Source organism: Arachis ipaensis, chromosome B10, assembly GCF_059453495.1.
Source record: "Arachis ipaensis isolate K30076 ecotype BB chromosome B10, ASM5945349v1, whole genome shotgun sequence".
NCBI classification, from domain to species: Eukaryota; Viridiplantae; Streptophyta; class Magnoliopsida; order Fabales; family Fabaceae; genus Arachis; species Arachis ipaensis.
The window spans coordinates 31,741,117-31,760,645 of NC_142435.1; the positions used below are offsets into that span (position 1 = coordinate 31,741,117).

The 19,529-nt window shown below is 40.2% G+C and overlaps 1 protein-coding gene across 1 annotated transcript in view; it reads right to left on the reverse strand.

Annotated features, from left to right (window-relative positions):
• LOC110268180 (uncharacterized) overlaps window positions 1-19,529 on the reverse strand; it is a 38,239-nt gene that overhangs the window by 8,412 nt on the left and 10,298 nt on the right. Inside the window, exon 5 of the mRNA XM_088490736.1 lies at window positions 3,871-4,026. Within this exon, the coding sequence (XP_088346862.1) occupies window positions 3,871-4,026 (156 nt within the window). The remainder of the gene's footprint in view (window positions 1-3,870; window positions 4,027-19,529) is intronic.

The following is a 19,529-nucleotide window of genomic DNA, read 5'->3' on the forward strand; positions in this document are numbered from 1 at the left end:
GGTCCCTTTCAAACTCAAAAGAAATGAGTATCCGGAGATCCGACATGAAATTCAAAGAAGAGGTTGGGAAGTTCTAACAAATCCCATCCAACAAGTCGGCATCCTAATGGTTCAAGAGTTCTATGCCAATGCATGGATCACCAAGAACCATGATCAAAGTAAGAACCCAGATCCAAAGAACTATGTTTCAATGGTTCGGGGGAAATACTTGGATTTTAGTCCGGAAAATGTGAGGTTGACGTTTAACTTGCCCATGATGCAAGGAGATGACCGCCCCTACACTAGAAGGGTCAACTTTAATCAAAGGTTGGACCAAGTCCTTATGGACATATGTGTAGAAGGAGCTCAATGGAAGATTGACTCCAAAGGCAAGCCGGTTCAACTAAGAAGAGTGGACCTCAAGCCTATAGCTAGAGGATGGTTGGAGTTCATTCAATGCTCAATCATTCTCACTAGTAACCGGTCTGAAGTTACTATAGACCGGGCCATCATGATCCATAGCATCATGATTGGAGAAGAGGTGGAAGTTTATGAGATTATACCTCAAGAACTCTACAAGGTGGCTGACAAGTCCTCCACTATGGCAAGGTTAGCCTTTCCTCACCTCATCTGCCACCTATGCAATTTGGCTGGGATTGACATAGAGGGAGATATCCTCATTAAAGAGGAAAAACCCATCACTAAGAAAAAGATGGAGCAAGCAAGAGAGCCCATTCATGGAGCTCAAGAGGTGCAAGAAGCTCATTACCATGAGACCCCGGAGATGCCTCAAATGCACTCTCCTCCACAAAATTATTGGGAGCAAATCAACACCTCCCTAGGAGAATTGAGTTCCAATATGGGACAATTAAGGGTGGAACATCAAGAGCACTCCATCATGCTTCATGAAATTAGAGAAGATCAAAAAGCAATGAGGGAAGAGCAATAAAGACAAGGAAGAGACATAGAAGAGCTCAAGGACATCATTGGTTCCTCAAGAAGGAAACGCCACCATCACTAAGGTGGATTCATTCCTTGTTCTTATTTCTTCTGTTTTTCGTTTTCTATGTTATATGCTTATCTATGTTTGTGTCTTCATTACATGATCATTAGTAGTTAGTAACTATGTCCTAAAGTTATGAATGTCCTATGAATCCATCACCTCTCTTAAATGAAAAAATGTTTTAATTCAAAAGAACAAGAAGTACATGAGTTTCAAATTTATCCTTGAACTTAGTTTAATTATATTGATGTGGTGACAATGCTTCTTGTTTTCTGAATGTATGCTTGAACAGTGTATATATCTTTTGAAGTTGTTGTTTAAGAATGTTAAATATGTTGGCTCTTGAAAGAATGATGACTAGGAGACATGTTATTTGATAATCTGAAAAATCATAAAAATGATTCTTGAAGCAAGAAAAAGCAGCAAAGAACAAAGCTTGCAGAAAAAAAAAATAGGCGAAAAAAAAATAGAAAGAAAAGCAAGCAGAAAAAGCCAAAAGCTCTTAAAACCAAGAGGCAAGAGCAAAAAGCCAATAACCCTTAAAACCAAAAGGCAAGGGCAATAAAAAGGATCCCAAGGCTTTGAGCATCAGTGGATAGGAGGGCCTAAAAGGAATAAAATCCTGGTCTAAGCGGCTAAACCAAGCTGTCCCTAACCATGTGCTTGTGGCGTGTAGGTGTCAAGTGAAAACTTGAGACTGAGCGGTTAAAGTCAAGGTCCAAAGCAAAAAAAGAGTGTGCTTAAGAACCCTGGACACCTCTAATTGGAGACTTTAGCAAAGCTGAGTCACAATCTGAAAAGGTTCACCCAATTATGTGTCTGTGGCATTTATGTATCCGGTGGCAATACTGGAAAACAAAGTGCTTAGGGCCACGGCCAAGACTCATAAAATAGCTGTGTTCAAGAATCATCATACTGAACTAGGAGAGTCAATAACACTATCTGAACTCTGAGTTCCTATAGATGCCAATCATTCTGAACCACAATGGATAAAGTGAGATGCCAAAACTATTCAAGAGGCAAAAAGCTATAAGTCCCGCTCATTTGATTGAAGCTATGTTTCATTGATAATTTGGAATTTATAGTATATTCTCTTCTTTTTATCCTATTTGATTTTCAGCTGCTTGGGGACAAGCAACAATTTAAGTTTGGTGTTGTGATGAGCGGATAATTTATACGCTTTTTGACATTGTTTTTAGTATGTTTTTAGTAGGATCTAGTTACTTTTAGGGATGTTTTCACTAGTTTTTATGTTAAATTCACATTTCTGGACTTTACTATGAGTTTGTGTGTTTTTCTGTGATTTCAGGTATTTTCTGGCTGAAATTGAGGGACTTGAGCAAAAATCAGATTCAGAGGTTGAAGAAGGACTGCTGATGCTGTTGAATTCTGACCTCCCTGCACTCAAAATGGATTTTCTGGAGCTACAGAACTCGAAATTTAATTGCGTTGGAAAGTAGACATCCAGGGCTTTCCAGCAATGTATAATAGTCCATACTTTGGCCAAGTTTAGACGATGCAAACTGGTGTTCAACGCCAGCTCTCTGCCCAAATCTGGCGTCCAGCGCCAGAAAGGGATCCAAAACCAGAGTTGAACGCCCAAACTGGCACAAAAACTGGCGTTCAACTCCAAGAAGGACCTCTACACGTGCAACACTCAAGCTCAGCCCAAGCACACACCAAGTGGGCCCCGGAAGTGGATTTATGCATCAATTACTTACTTCTGTAAACCCTAGTGACTAGTTTATTATAAAGAGGACCTTTTACTATTGTATTAGACATCTTTGGATTATCTTTTGATCTATTGATCATGTTTTGGGGGCTGGCCATCTCGGCCATGCCTGGACCTTCACTTATGTATTTTCAACGGTAGAGTTTCTACACTCCATAGATTAAGGTGTAGAGCTCTGCTGTTCCTCAAAGATTAATGCAAAGTACTACTGTTTTCTATTCAACTCATCTTATTTCGCTTCTAAGATATTCATTCGCACTTCAACCTGAATGTGATGAACCTGACAATCATCATCATTCCCTATGAACGCGTTCCTGACAACCACTTCCGTTCTACATTAGATTGAATGAGTATCTCTTAGATCTCCTAACCAGAATCTTCGTGGCGTAAGCTAGAATGATGGCGGCATTCAAGAGAATCCGGAAGGTCTAAACCTTGTCTGTGGTATTCCGAGTAGGATTCAATGATTGGATGACTGTGACGAGCTCCAAACTCACGATTACGGGGCGTTAGTGACAGACGCAAATGGATAGTAAATCCTATTCCAGCATGATCGAGAACCGACAGATGAATAGCCATGCCGTGACAGGGTGCGTTGACCATTTTCACTGAGAGGATAAGATGAAGCCATTGACAAGGGTGATGCCTCCAGACGATTAGCCGTGCCGTGACAGGGCATTGGATCATTTTCCCGAGAGATGACCGAAAGTAGCCGTTGACAATGGTGATGTATCACATAAAGTCAGCCATGGAAAGGAGTAAGACTGACTGGATGAAGATAGCAGGAAAGCAGATGTTCATAGGACAAAAAGCATCTCCATTCGCTTATCTGAAATTCCTACCAATGATTTACATAAGTATTTCTATCCCTATTTTATTAATTACTTTTGAAAACCCATTACTGTTTGATATCCGCCTGACTGAGATTTACAAGGTTACCATAGCTTGCTTCATACCGACAATCTCCGTGGGATTCGACCCTTACTCACGTAAGGTATTACTTGGACGACCCAGTGCACTTGCTGGTTAGTTACACGGAGTTGTGAATCATGGTCTTGGCATCATGTTTTTGGTGCCATTGCCAGGGAAAGAAAGAGCAATGAATTTTACATAATTAAAGTGTAATCACGATTCCGCGTACCAATAACCTACTTACCATGTCTCTTGATTTCGGGAGAGGGTCATGCCAATTTGGAATAGCATTTGCACGTTCCACATATGCTGCATTTGTCCCTGTACCAAGGATCACAGCAGTAATGACATCCTGATTGTAGAATCTGCCTCCAGCTAGTGTTCCAATGGTATCATTAACCTAATGCAAAATCACCTAGTTAGTCTGGTGTACAGCCTTATTAGTCCAAACTTTCTATCAAACACAAACTTGAAACCATCATTCTCAAGTCCATATATTAAAAATTATTAATCAATCCTGAAGAGAGGTTAGTGGTACTGACTAGAGTTGTGGTGGACGAAATTGTGTTCCACGTTCTTTGTACTTGTGTATGATTAACAATATATAATTGTATTGAATCCTCATTGTGGCTCTATGTGTGGACACAACTCCGTTCAACTAACCAGCAAGTGCACTGGGTCGTCCAAGTAATACCTTACGTGAGTAAGGGTCGAATCCCACGGAGATTGTTGGTATGAAGCAAGCTATGGTCACCTTGTAAATCTCAGTCAGGCAGATATAAAGTGATGAAGATGTTTTCGAAATTAATAAATAATAGAATAGGGATAGAGATACTCATGTAAATCATTGGTAGGAATTTCAGATAAGCGAATGGAGATGCTTTTCGTTCCTCTGAACCTCTGCTTTCCTGCTATCTTCATCCAATCAGTCTTACTCCTTTCCATGGCTGGCTTTATGTGATACGTCACCACTGTCAATGGCTACTTTCGGTCATCTCTCGGGAAAATGATCCAATGCCCTGTCACGGCATGGCTAATCGTCTGGAGGCATCACCCTTGCCAATGGCTTCATCTTATCCTCTCAGTGAATAATATGCTCACGCACCCTGTCACGGCACGGCTATTCATCTGTCGGTTCTCGATCATGCTGGAATAGGATTTACTATCCTTTTGCGTCTGTCACTAACGCCCTGCAATCGCGAGTTAGGAGCTCGTCACAGTCATTCAATCACTGAATCCTACTCGGAATACCACAGACAAGGTTTAGACCTTCCGGATTCTCTTGAATGCCGCCATCATTCTAGCTTACACCACGAAGATTCTGGTTAGGAGATCTAAGAGATACTCATTCTAGCTTATTTCATGTAGAACAGAAGTGTTTGTCAGGCACGCGTTCATAAGGGAGAAGGATGATGAGCGTCACACATAATCATCACCTTCATCACGTTCTTGGGTGCGAATGGATATCTTAGAAGAGAAATAAGAGGAATTGAATAGAAAACAGTAGTACTTTGCATTAATCTTTGAGGAACAGCAGAGCTCCACACCTTAATCTATGGAGTGTAGAAACTCTACCGTATGAAAATACATAAGTGAAGGTCCAGGCATGGCCGTGTGGCCAGCCCCTATGGTCTAAGAACAATGTGTTCAAAGATGATCCTAAGATGCTAAGATGATCAAAAGATGCCTAATACAATAGTAAAAGGTCCTATTTATAATAAACTAGTCACTAGGGTTTACATGAGTAAGTAATTGATGCATAAATCCACTTCCGGGGCCCACTTGGTGTGTGTTTGGGCTGAGCTTAAGTGTAGCACGTGCAGAGGCCATTTGTGGAGTTGAACGCCAAGTTCTGTGCCAGTTTGGGCGTTCAACTCTGGTTTTGGATCCTTTTCTGGCGCTGGACGCCAGATTTGGGCAGAAGGCTGGCGTTGAACGCCCGTTTACGTCGTCAATTATTGGCCAAAGTATGGACTATTATATATTGCGGGAAAGCCCTGGATGTCTACTTTCCAACGCAATTGGAAGCGCGCCATTTCGAGTTCTGTAGCTCCTGAAAATCCACTTTGAGTGCAGGGAGGTCAGAATCCAACAGCATCAGCAGTCCTTTTTCAACCTCTGAATCTGATTTCTGCTCAAGTCCCTCAATTTCAGCCAGAAAATACCTGAAATTACAGAAAAACACATAAACTCATAGTAAAGTCCAGAAATGTGAATTTAACATAAAAACTAATGAAAACATCCCTAAAAGTAACTAGATCCTACTAAAAACATACTAAAAACAATGTCAAAAAGCGTATAAATTATCCGCTCATCAAGTTGAAACTCGCATATCCAAGCCAATTTTTTGCTTCGACTTGGTTAGTTCTTCCACGACATCTTCCCCAACCTACAAATCAGAACATAAAGGAAAAGTTATTTAGGACAGGAACACATTGAGATGGAAACAGAGATAATTGACAATAAGAGCAGATTGAATCAGATTAGCCTCCTGCTTCTATTGGTGGTAAAATTTATCAAAACCTTCAAAAATTTTAAGTGAAAGATAGCGAGGCTTTAATCTTAGCAAGTAACATCAAACAAGAAAAGCTTATACCTTCCCTTCTTGTCAATTTTTGTTCAGTCAACTGTCAAATAAGAACACATTCAAATAATTAGAATAAAGCAACAAAATTTGGTTTAATGAGGAGAAATAAGCTACAAGACATGTCCTGAATATTAACTCACCTCCAAATCAACAAAATTTTAAGTGTATAAATATGGCTATTAATTAGAATTTCGTTTAAAGAGAGGAAGTGTCAAGTCAAAGAGTGATCTAGCTGACCCAAGAAAGGAAATGATCTCAGATTCAATGTAAGGTCCATGCTGATGCACGTGTGGATAAAGATCGCACGAAGCAAAACCTGCATAGCAGTTATATTGGCCGGCTAGCCAAGATTCGCGGAATGGAGCTTGGCTGACGACATAGGATCCAAGAACTAGTTAGTTGGTTCGTATAAATAGGACTCGGTCTCCTCCCACATTCTCGGATTTATGTTTTTCTTTCTAGCCTTCTTTTGTTTTTTCATTTCAATCTACATATTTAGTATGCTTTTTTTTTTAAAAAAGAATAGTTTAACAAGATTACGATTTTCTTCTAAGGATTTATGGTGATCATTGCCAAGTTGCTGAGTACCCCTCTTGGCATTAATCATATAGTAAAGGTAATCATGAAGAGTGAGTTTCGGACAGTTTCTTGTTTTAAAATTTAATCAATTCAATTTTAACCAAACAATAGTTATGCACATATATCATCAACCAACCCAGCAAAAAGCAGAATGAAATTGCCACCCTATTTCCACAAAAGTGTAACATATTGTGGTTTGATCTGTGGATTAATAACTTTTTCAAAATAGTAAACACCAACACCAATTTCATTCCATTGATGTAGAAAACCTTTACCTCATTAGCCAACAATGTTCCTTCAAGTTATAGTTTAGCAAATTTCCCTCCAATTGTTAATAATAAGCTATGGGTTTGAAAAAAGCTGAAATGTAGGAATAGACCAGCATTTCAAGAATCATTAGAGCTAACTCAACTCAATGGTGGAAATTAATTAGCCTCTTACAACATTCTTGCATTGTGCTCCACATGAGGTTTATATTGAACTATCACAACAAAGTTCATGTCATAACAATTTTTTCAAACCTAGCACAAACCCTCATGCCAATAACTCACAGAACAAACAGAGTTCAGCAAATAAATAAATAAATAACAAATAAAAAAAAATCAAACACAAACAATTTTAAACCACAGGTTCTAGCAGAAAGCCAATTACCGCACTAACAGTTTAAAAGAAAAAAAAGTATCAAAGAAAAATATTTAATCAAGTACAAAAACTTTCAAAACAAAAAGTGTTTCAATATTACACACATAACACATTAAATCATTCACCTATTCAAGAAATCAACTTCAGTCTCAGAAAAGAATTACCATAAGAATCAGCAACTGAGGGAAAAATTGTAGTTTTAGTCAAAAGGGGTATAAGTAACTATAATGTCCCCATTTTTATAGATGAATACCTAGATTTCTACAATGGAGATGTCAAACAATCAGATTTCTACAACTGAGGAATCCTAAACCCAATTCATACCTGAAGTAGAAGATCTTGTGCTTGAAAAAGATGAAGAAGTTGCAGAAGACAAATTAAACTCTCTTTGGAGTTATTGCTGAGAAGCACCTGAGATAATATTTATTCTGATGAAGACACCATAAAACTAGCAAAGAATCAGAAATTTCCTTAACAAAGTCCACAAACTCTTTGTATCACTTCTGTACAAAACAGGAATTGTTATTATTAATATTATTAATTTTTTATACTATGTTCTGTATTAAATATTAATTTAAAAAAGCTTTTAAATATATCAGTATATCAATATTTTAATAAATTTTAATTATTAATTTTAATTATATATATTATAGCTTAAATAACATAGTCTTTTTATATTTATTGGTATTTACAAGGTTATTGCCTTTGTTGAAGGCTCACCTGATATGGCTACATAAACAGGATTGTATATGATTGGTTTTCATGTTAATCAGATTTCTTTCTTTCAATTCAATTTACAATTCAGCTCACCTTTCTTCTTCCTCTTCTACTTCTTCTCTACTTCTTGTCTTCTTTTCATTCTTTACATTCTTCACACCATTTCTATTTCTGGCTAACCAAGAAACCATTCAAACTGCAAGAACTCTGTTAGAAACAAGAAGCTAAAAACAGAAAGCTGAAAACAGAGAAACGGAAGCCAACTTATTCATTGAGAAATCACAGAAACAAAAGCTTATTAACGCTGCATTTGGATTCAGTCTCAGAAACAAAAATACAGAGAAAATAGACAAGCTGTATATTAAATCACAGTTCACAAACCCTAAAATACCACACATCTTCATCAACAACAGCATGCATGTTATCAAATTACAGTTCACAAACCCATATTTCAGAGATTAAAAGCCCCAAATTAAAACCCCTAAAATAGGAACCCTAAGCCACTGATCAATTTCAGAAGCAAATAGAAATCAATACATACCTATTCGATGATGTGAGCACAGCGAAGACGATGATGAGAAGCACGGAGATGACGATGGTGAGAGCGGTGCAGCGATGATGGTGAGGGCCGCACAGCGACGATCAGTGCAAGCGATGGCGAAGAGGAGTGACGACGGTCAATGTGGAGAGTAGTGCAGGTGAGTCGTGAGTGGGAGGCGACGACTCTTAATGGCAAGAGTGAGAGGGTTTCCGCTTGTAGTGAGAGGGTCAATGGCGAGAGTGAGAGGGTCAATGGTGAGACCGAGAGTGAGAGGGTCAATGGCGAGAGTGAAGAGAGAGAGTGGGGGGCGACGATGGTGAGCTATCGAGGATGACTGAGCTATCGAGGGTTTACGAGGATGAAGGTGACTGAGCTATCGAAGGTGACTGAGACTTAAGAAGTTTGCTAAGTTTTACTAAGTGTTAAGGTCATCACTCATCAGTTTGCTTTCAGGAAAAACAAGGAAAAAAATTACTAAGTGTTAAGTTTTTGGCTCTAGAGATATTAGGCATCACTTTTAAAACGCACCCAAAACTTAACAAATAGGCTATCCTTTAAAAGCGTCTCCTTTGATACGAAAAGTGAACCTATAGATATCAACCTACAGCTACGCTTTATAAGTGATATCTTAAATACCTAAGGCTACGCTTTTTAAATGATGCCGCATTTGTGTATCCTTTTCTCTTATAAAAAGGCAACACGGAGAAAAGCGTAGCCTATTCTATGAATAGGCTACGCTTTTCAAACGTAGCCTAAAAAAAGTGTGGCTGAATGGGTATTTTTCTTGTAGTGTAAGCACACTCTTTTTGTTTGGACCACGACTTTAACTGCTCAATCTCAAGCTTTTCACTTGACACCTTCACGCCACAAGCACATGGTTAGGGACAGCTTGATTTAGCCGTTTAGGCCAGGATTTTATTCCTTTGGGCCCTCCTATCCATTAATACTCAAAGCCTTGGATCTTTTTTACCCTTGCCTTTTTGTTTAAAGGGTTATTGGCTTTTTCTGCTTGCTTTTTCTTTTTCTTTCTCTTTTTTTCTTTATTTTTCGCATTTTTTTTGCAAGCTTTGTGTTTTTCACTGCTTTTTCTTGCTTCAAGAATCAATTTTATGATTTTTTAGATTATCAATAACATTTCTCTTTTTTCATTATTCTTTCAAGAACCAACAATTTTAACATTCATAAACTTCACTATAAAAAATATGCACTGTTCAAGCATTCATTCAGAAAACAAAAAGTATTACCACCACATCAAAATAATTAAACTAATTTCAAGATAAATTTCGAAATTATGCACTTCTTTTTCTTTTTCAGAAAACATTTTTCATTTAAGAAAGGTGAGAGATTCATGGAATCATTCATAGATTTAAGACATAGACACTAGACACTAATGATCATGTAATAAAGACACAAACATAGACAATACATAAAGCATAAAAACCGAAAAACAGAAAAATAAGAACAAAAAAATTAAAGAACGGGTCCACCTTAGTGACGACGGCTAGTTCTTCCTTTTTAAGATCTTATGGAGTGCTTGAGATCCTCTATGTCTCTTCCTTGCCTTTGTTGCTCCTCTCTCATGGCCTTTTGGTCCTCTCTGATTTCATGGAGGATGATGGAGTGCTCTTGGTGCTCCACTCTCAGTTGCTCCATGTTAGAACTCAAATCTCCTAAAGAGGTGTTGAGTTGTTCCCAATAGTTGTGTGGAGGGAAATGCATCCCTTGAGGCATCTCAGGGATTTCTAGATGAGGGACTTCCTCATGCTCTTGTTAAGGTCCATGAGTGGGCTCTCTTGTTTGCTCTATCCTCTTTTTAGTGATGGGCTTGTCCTTTTCAATGAGGATGATTTCCTCTATGACAATTCTGGCTTAATTACATAGGTGACAGATGAGATGAGAAAAGGCTAACCTTGCCAAAGTAGAGGGCTTGTCAGCCACCTTGTATAGTTCTAGAGATATGATCTCATGAACTTCTACTTCCTCCCCAATCATGATACTATGGATCATGATAGTCCGATCCACAGTTACTTCGGATCGGTTGCTAGTAGGAATGATAGAGCATTGGATGAACTCCAACCATCCTCTAGCCATGGGCTTGAGGTCAAGCCTTCTCAGTTGAATCGGCTTGCCTTTGGAGTCTCTCTTCCATTGCACTCCTTCCACACAGATGTCTATGAGGACTTGGTCCAACCTTTGATCAAATTTGACTCTTCTAGTGAAGGGATGAGGATCTCCTCTCATTATTGGAAAGTTGAATGCCAACCTTACAGTTTCCGGACTGAAATCCAAGTATTTCCCCCGAACCATTGTGAGCCAATTCTTTGGGTTCGGGTTCACACTTTGATCATGGTTCTTAGTGATCCATGCATTAGCAAAGAACTCTTGAACCATTAAGATTCTGACTTGTTGGATGAGGTTGTAAGAGATTCCCAACCTCTTCTTCGAACCTCACGACGGATCTCCGGATATTCACTCTTTTTGAGCATGAAGGGGACCTCGGGGATCACCTTTTTCTTGGCCACAACTTCATAGAAGTGGTTTTGATGGGCTTTTGAGATGAATCTCTCCATCTTCCATGACTCGGAGGTGGAAGCAATTGCCTTTCCTTTCCTCTTTCTAGAGGTTTCTCCGGCCTTAGGTGCCATTAATGGTTATGGAAAAATTAAAAGCAAAGCTTTTTCCCACACCAAACTTAAAAGTTTTGCTCGTCCTCGAGCAAAAGAAGAAAGAAAGGAGGAGAAGAAGAAGAAATGGAGAAGATAGAGGGGTGCTTTGGATTTGCCCAAGGGGGGTTGTAAGTGTTTATGATGTGTGAAATTGAAGGTGGTAAGGAGGGGTATCGATAGGGTAAGAGAGAGAGGGAAGTCGTTTATGAAGGGGTTGGGTTTGGGAGGGAAATGTTTTGAATTTGAATGGTGAGGTAGGTGGGATTTTATGATGGGTTTTGGGGAATAGTGGATGGATATGAGTGGTGAAGAGATTATGGGGAAGAGGGTAGGATTTGATAGGTGAATGGTGTTTGGGGAATAGGTGTTGATGTGATTGGTCAAGGATATTTGGGAAAGAGTGTTATGGAAAGGTGTGAAGAGGAGAAAAAGAGAGGTGGGGTAGGTGGGGATCCTGTGGGGTCCACAGATCCTGAGGTGTTAAGGAATTCTGGTCCCTGCACCTTTCTGGCGTTTAAACGCCCTCTGTGTGCCATTTCTGGCGTTTAACGCCATCTCTATTACCTTTTCTGGCATTTAACGCCAACCAGACACCCTTTTTTGGCGTTAAACGCCAGTCTGTCTGCCAATTCTGGCGTTTAACGCCAGCCAGACACCCTTTTTTGGCGTTAAACACCAGTTTGTCTGCCAATTCTGGCGTTTAATGCCTAGAATACTGCCAGACTGGGCGTTAAATGCCCATTCTGCTATCCTTACTGGCGTTTAAGCCTGTCATCCAGGGTGTGCTATTTTTGATGCTGCTTTTGATTCTGCTTTAATTCTGTAGTTATTTTTGTGACTCCACATGATCATCTACCTAAAGAAAATATAACATGACAATGGAAAATAAGTGTCTATAAAATTAAATATAATTAAATAACATTGGGTTGCCTCCCAATAAGCACTTCTTTAATGTCAATAGCTTGACAGTGAGCTCTTAGAGAGCTTCACAGAGACTCAAAGCTTAATGGTGGCCTCCCAACACCAAACTTAGAAGTTGAGTGTGGGGGGTCTTTTTGACTCTGTATTGAGAGAAGCTTTTCATGCTTCTTCTCCATGGTTACAGAAGAAGATCCTTGAGCCTTAAACACAAGGTAGTCCTCATTCAATTGAAGGACTAACTCTCCTCTGTCCACATCAATCACAGCTCTTGCTGTGGCTAGGAAGGGTCTTCCAAGGATAATGGATTCATCCTCTTCCTTCCCAGTGTCTAGGATTATGAAATCAGCAGGGATGTACAGGTCTTCAACCTTCACTAAGACATCCTCTACAAGTCCATAAGCCAGTTTCCTTGATTTGTCTGCCATCTCTAGTGAGATTCTTGCAGCTTAACCTCAAAGATCCCTAGTTTCTCCATCATAGAGAGTGGCATGAGGTTTATACCTGACCCCAAGTCAGACAGAGCCTTCTCAAAGGTCATGGTGCCAATGGTACAAGGTATTAAGAACTTTTCGGGATCTGATTTCTTCTGAGGTAATTTTAGTTGAACCAAAGCATTCAGTTCATTGATGAGCAATGGAGGTTCATCTTCCCAAGTCTCAGTACCAAATAAATTGGCATTCAGCTTCATGATTGCTCCTAGATACTGAGCAACTTGCTCTTCAACAATATCTTCATCCTCTTCAGAGGAAGAATAATCATCAGAGCTCATGAATGGCAACAGTAAGTTCAGTGGAATCTCTATTGTCTCTGTATGAGCCTCAGATTCCTTTGGTTCCTCATTAGGGAACTCCTTAGTAGTCAGTGGACGTCTATTGAGGTCTTCCTCACTGGAAATCACTGCCTCTTCCTCCTCTATAGGTTCGGCCACTTTGGGTATATTGATAGCCTTTCACTCTAGTGCACGAAATTGTGATCATCAATGGCACCATCAATATGGTACGCTCAATTGATATCTCAACTCTTTGTCACAATTCCGCACAACTAACCAGCAAGTGCACTGGGTCGTCCAAGTAATAAACCTTACGCGAGTAAGGGTCGATCCCACGGAGATTGTTGGTATGAAGCAAGCTATGGTCATCTTGTAAATCTCAGTCAGGCAGATTCAAATGGTTATGGATGATGAATGATTAAAAGATAAATAAAACAAAAAATAAAGATAGAGATACTTATGTAATTCATTGGTGAGAATTTCAGATAAGCGTATGGAGATGCTTTGTCCCTTCCGTCTCTCTGCTTTCCTACTGTCTTCATCCAATCCTTCTTACTCCTTTCCATGGCAAGCTGTATGTTGGGCATCACCGTTGTCAATGGCTACAATTCCGTCCTCTCAGTGAAAATGTTCAACGCACTCTGTCACAGCACGGCTATTCATCTGTCGGTTCTCGATCATGTCGGAATAGAATCCAGTGATTCTTTTGCGTCTGTCACTAACGCCCCACAATCACGAGTTTGAAGCTCGTCACAGTCATTCAATCCTTGAATCCTACTCAGAATACCACAGACAAGGTTTAGACCTTCCGGATTCTCAAGAATGCCACCATCAATTCTAGCTTATACCACGAAGATTCTGATTAAGGAATCCAAGAGATAAACACTCAATCGAAGGTAGAACGGAGGAGGTTGTCAGGCACACGTTCATAGGTGAGAATGATGATGAGTGTCACGGATCATCACATTCATCAAGTTGAAGAACAAGTGATATCTTGGAACAAGAACAAGCTGAATTGAATAGAAGAACAATAGTAATTACATTGATACTCGAGGTACAGCAGAGCTCCACACCTTAATCTATGGTGTGTAGAAATTTCACCGTTGAAAATACATAAGAACAAGGTCTAGGCATGGCCATGAGGCCAGCCCCATGATCTAAGATAGCATAGGACTACTCAAAGATTAGACTCTGATCCCCAAAGATACAATAGCAAAAGGTCCTATTTATAGAGAACTAGTAGCTTAAGATTTACAAAAATGAGTAAATGACGTAAATATCCACTTCCGGGCCCACTTGGTGTGTGTTTGGGCTGAGCATTGAAGCATTTTCGTGTAGAGACTTTTCCTAGAGTTAAACGCCAGCTTTTGTTTCAGTTTGGGCGTTTAACTCCCACTTTGGTGCCAGTTCTGGCGTTTAACGCTGGGAATTCTTGAGCTGAATTTGAACGCCGGTTTGGGCCATCAAATCTCGGGCAAAGTATGGACTATTATATATTTCTGGAAAGCCCAGGATGTCTACTTTCCAACGCAATTGAGAGCGCGCCAATTGGGCTTCTGTAGCTCCAAAAAATCCACTTCGAGTGCAGGAAGGTCAGAATCCAACAGTATCTGCAGTCCTTTTCAGCCTCTGAATCAGATTTTTGCTCAGGACCCTCAATTTCAGCCAGAAAATACCTGAAATCACAGAAAAATACACAAACTCATAGTAAAGTCCAGAAATGAGATTTTTAAATAAAAACTAATAAAAATATTATAAAAACTAATTAAAATAAACTAAAAACATACTAAAAACAATGCCAAAAAGCGTATAAATTATCCGCTCATCACAACACCAAACTTAAATTGTTGCTTGTCCCCAAGCAACTGAAAATCAAAATAGGATAAAAAGAAGAGAATATACAATGAATTCCAAAAACATCTATGAAGATCAGTCTTAATTAGATGAGCGGGGCTATTAGCTTTTTGCTTCTGAACAGTTTTGGCATCTCACTTTATCCTTTGAAGTTCAGAATGATTGGCATCTATAGGAACTCAGAATCCAGATAGTGTTACTGACTCTCCCAGTTAAGTATGTTGATTCTTGAACACAGCTACTTTATGAGTCTTGGCTGTGGCCCTAAACACTTTGTTTTCCAGTATTACCACCGGATACATAAATGCCACAGACACATAACTGGGTGAACCTTTTCAGATTGTGACTCAGCTTTGCTAGAGTCCCCAATTTGAGGTGTCCAGGGTTCTTAAGCACACTCTTCTTTTTGCTTTGGACCTCGACTTTAACTGCTCAGTCTCAAGTTTTCACTTGACACCTTCACGCCACAAGCACATGGTTAGGGACAGCTTGGTTTAGCCGCTTAGGCCAGGATTTTATTCCTGTGGGCCCTCCTATCCACTGATGCTCAAAGCCTTGGATCCTTTTTATCACCCTTGCCTTTTGGTTTAAAGGGGTATTGGCTTTTTCTTCTTGCTTTTCTTTTTCTTTCTTCTTTTTTTTCGCATATATCTTTTTTTTTTCTGCAAGCCTTTCACTGCTTTTTCTTGCTTCAAGAATCAATTTTATGATTTTTCAGATCATCAGATAACATTTCTCCTTTTCCTTTCATTGTTTCAAGAGCCAACAATTTTAACATTCATAAACAATCAAATTCAAAAATATGCACTGTTCAAGCATTCATTCAGAAAAACAATAGCATTGCCACCACATCAAGATAATTAAACTGTTTTAAAATTTGAAATTCATGCACTTCTTTTTCTTTTTCAATTAAAAACATTTTTCTTTTAAGAAAGGTGATGGATTCATAGGACACTCATAGCTTTAAGGCATAGACACTAAGACACTAATGATCATAAGACACAAACATAGATAAACATAAGCATAAAAAAATTCGAAAAATAGGAAAGTAAAGAACAAGAAAATTAAAGAACGGGTCCACCTTAGTGATGGCGGCTTGTTCTTCCTCTTGAAGATCTTATGGAGTGCTTGAGCTCCTCAATGTCTCTTCCTTGCCTTTGTTGCTCCTCTCTCATGGTTCTTTGATCTTCTCTAATTTCATGGAGGAGGATGGAATGCTCTTGGTGCTCCACCCTTAGTTGTCCCATGTTGGAACTTAATTCTCCTAGGGAGGTGTTGATTTGCTCCCAATAGTTTTGTGGAGGAAAATACATCCCTTGAGGCATCTCAGGGATTTCATGATGATGAATTTCCTCATGCTCTTTTCCATGAGTGGGATCTCTTGTTTGCTCCATCCTTTTCTTAGTGATGGGCTTGTCCTCATCAATGAAGATGTCTCCCTCTATGTTAATTCCAACTGAATTACAGAGGTGACAAATGAGATGAGGGAAGGCTAATCTTGCCGAGGTAGAGGACTTGTCCGCCACCTTATAGAGTTCTTGGGATATAACCTCATGAACTTCTACTTTCTCTCCAATCATGATGCTATGAATCATGATGGCCCGGTCTATAGTAGCTTCGGACCGGTTGCTAGTGGGAATGATTGAACGTTGGATAAACTCCAACCATCCCCTAGCCACGGGCTTGAGGTCATGCCTTCTTAAATGAACCAGCTTTCCTCTTGAATCTCTCTTCCATTGGGCGCCCTTTTCACAAATGTCTATGAGGACTTGGTCCAACCTTTGATCAAAGTTGACCCTTCTAGTGTAGGGGTGTTCATCTCCTTGCATCATGGGCAAGTTGAATGCCAACCTTACATTTTCCGGACTAAAGTCTAAGCGTTTCCCCCGAACCATTGTAAGCCACTTCTTTGGGTCCGGGTTCACACTTTGATCATGGTTCTTGGTGATCCATGCATTGGCATAGAACTCTTGAACCATTAAGATCCCGACTTGTTGAATGGGGTTGGTAAGAACTTCCCAACCTCTTCTTCGGATCTCATGTCAGATCTCTGGATACTCATTCTTTTTGAGTTTAAAAGGGACCTCGGGGATCACCTTCTTCTTGGCCACAACTTCATAGAAGTGGTCTTGATGCACCCTTGAGATGAATCTCTCCATCTCCCATGACTCGGAGGTGAAAGCTTTTGCCTTTCCTTTCCTCTTTCTAGAGGTTTCTCCGGCCTTAGGTGCCATAAATGGTTATGGAAAAACAAAAAGCAATGCTTTTACCACACCAAACTTAGAAGGTTTGCTCGTCCTCGAGCAAAAGAAGAAAGAGAAGAGTAGAAGAAGAAGAAAAATGGAGGAGATGGAGGAGGCTTTGTGGTTCGGCCAAGGGGGAGAAGTGGTGTTGAGGTTGTGTGAAAATGAAGGAGTGAAGATAGGTTTATATAGGAGTTGAGAGGGGTGTAGGGTTCGGCTATTATGGGTGGATTTGGGAGGGAAAGTGGTTTGAATTTAGATGGTGAGGTAGGTGGGGTTTTATGAAGGGTGGATGTGAGTGGTGAAGAGGATGGTGGGAATTGATAGGTGAGGGATTTTTGGGAAGAGGTATTGAGGTGATTGGTGAATGGGTGAAGAAGAAAGAGAGTGGTAGGGTAGGTGGGGATCCTGTGGGGTCCACAGATCCTGAGGTGTCAAGGATAGCTCATCCCTGCACCAGGTGGCGTGCAAAAACGCCCTTTCTGCCAATTCTGGCGTTAAACGCCGAGCTGCTGTCCTTTTCTGGCGTTTAACGCCAGCTCCTTGCCCATTCTTGGCATTAAACGCCAGTCTGGTGCCCCTTTCTGGCGTTAAACGCCCAGAATGGTGCCAGACTGGGCGTTAAACGCCCATTTGCTGGCCTTACTGGCGTTTAAACGCCAACAAGCTTTTCCTCCAGGGTGTGCTGTTTTTTTCTCTATTTTTCATTCTGTTTTTGCTTTTTCAACTGTTTTTATGACTTCACATGATCATCAACCTACAGAAAACATAAAATAACAATGGAAAATAGATAGATATAACATTGGGTTGCCTCCCAACAAGCGCTTCTTTAATGTCAGTAGCTTGACAGTGGGCTCTCATGGAGCCTCACAGATGTTCAGAGCAATGTTGGAACCTCCCAACACCAAACTTAGAGTTTGAATGTGGGGGTTCAACACCAAACTTAGAGTTTGGTTGTGGCCTCCCAACACCAAACTTAGAGTTTGACTGTGGGGCTCTGTTTGACTCTGTTTTGAGAGAAGCTCTTCATGCTTCCTCTCCATGGTTACAGAGGGATATCCTTGAGCCTTAAACACAAGGGATTCTTCATTCACTTGAATGATCAATTCTCCTCTGTCAACATCAATCACAGCTTTTGCTGTGGCTAGGAAGGGTCTGCCAAGGATGATAGATTCATCCATGCACTTCCCAGTCTCTAGGACTATAAAATCAGCAGGGATGTAGTGGTCTCCAACCTTTACCAAGACATCCTCTACAAGTCCATAAGCTTGTTTTCTTGAATTGTCTGCCATCTCTAGTGAAATTCTTGCAGCTTGTACCTCAAGGATCCCTAGCTTCTCCATTAGAGAGAGAGGCATGAGGTTTACACTTAACCCTAGGTCATACAAAGCCTTCTCAAAGGTCATGGTGCCTATGGTACAAGGTATTGAGAACTTCCCAGGATCCTGTCTCTTTTGAGGTAGTCTCTGCCTAGTCAAGTCATCCAGTTCTTTGGTGAGCAAAGGGGGTTCATCCTCCCACGTCTCATTACCAAATAACTTGTCATTTAGCTTCATGATTGCTCCAAGGTACTTAGCAACTTGCTCTTCAGTAACATCTTCACCCTCTTCAGAGGAAGAATACTCATCAGAGCTCCTGAATGGCAGAAGTAAATCCAATGGAATCTCTATGGTCTCATTATGAGCCTCAGATTCCCATGGTTCCTCATTAGGGAACTCATTGGAGGCCAGTGGACGTCCATTAAGGTCTTCCTCAGTGGCGATCACTGCCTCTTCCTCCTCTCCAAATTTGGCCAAGTTGATTGTATTTATGGTCTTGCACTCTCCTTTTGGGTTCTCTTCTGTATTGCTTGGAAGAGTACTAGGAGGGAGTTCAGTAACTTTCTTGCTCAGCTGACCCATTTGTGCCTCCAAATTTCTAATGGAGGACCTTGTTTCAGTCATGAAACTCTGAGTGGTTTTAATTAGATCAGAGACCATGGTTGCTAAGTCAGAGTGGTTCTGCTTAGAATTCTCTGTCTGCTGCTGAGAAGATGATGGAAAAGGTTTGCCATTGCTAAACCTGTTTCTTCCACCATTATTGTTATTGAAGCCTTGTTGAGGCCTCTGTTGATCCTTCCATGAGAGATTGGGATGATTTCTCCATGAAGGATTGTAGGTGTTTCCATAGGGTTCTCCCATGTAATTCACCTCTTCCATAGATGGGTTCTCAGGATCATAAGCTTCTTCTTCAGATGAAGCGTCCTTAGTACTGCCCGGTGCAGCTTGCATTCCAGACAGACTTTGAGAAATCATATTGACTTGCTGAGTCAATATTTTGTTCTGAGCCAATATGGCATTCAGAGTGTCAATCTCAAGAACTCCTTTCTTCTGACTTGTCCCACT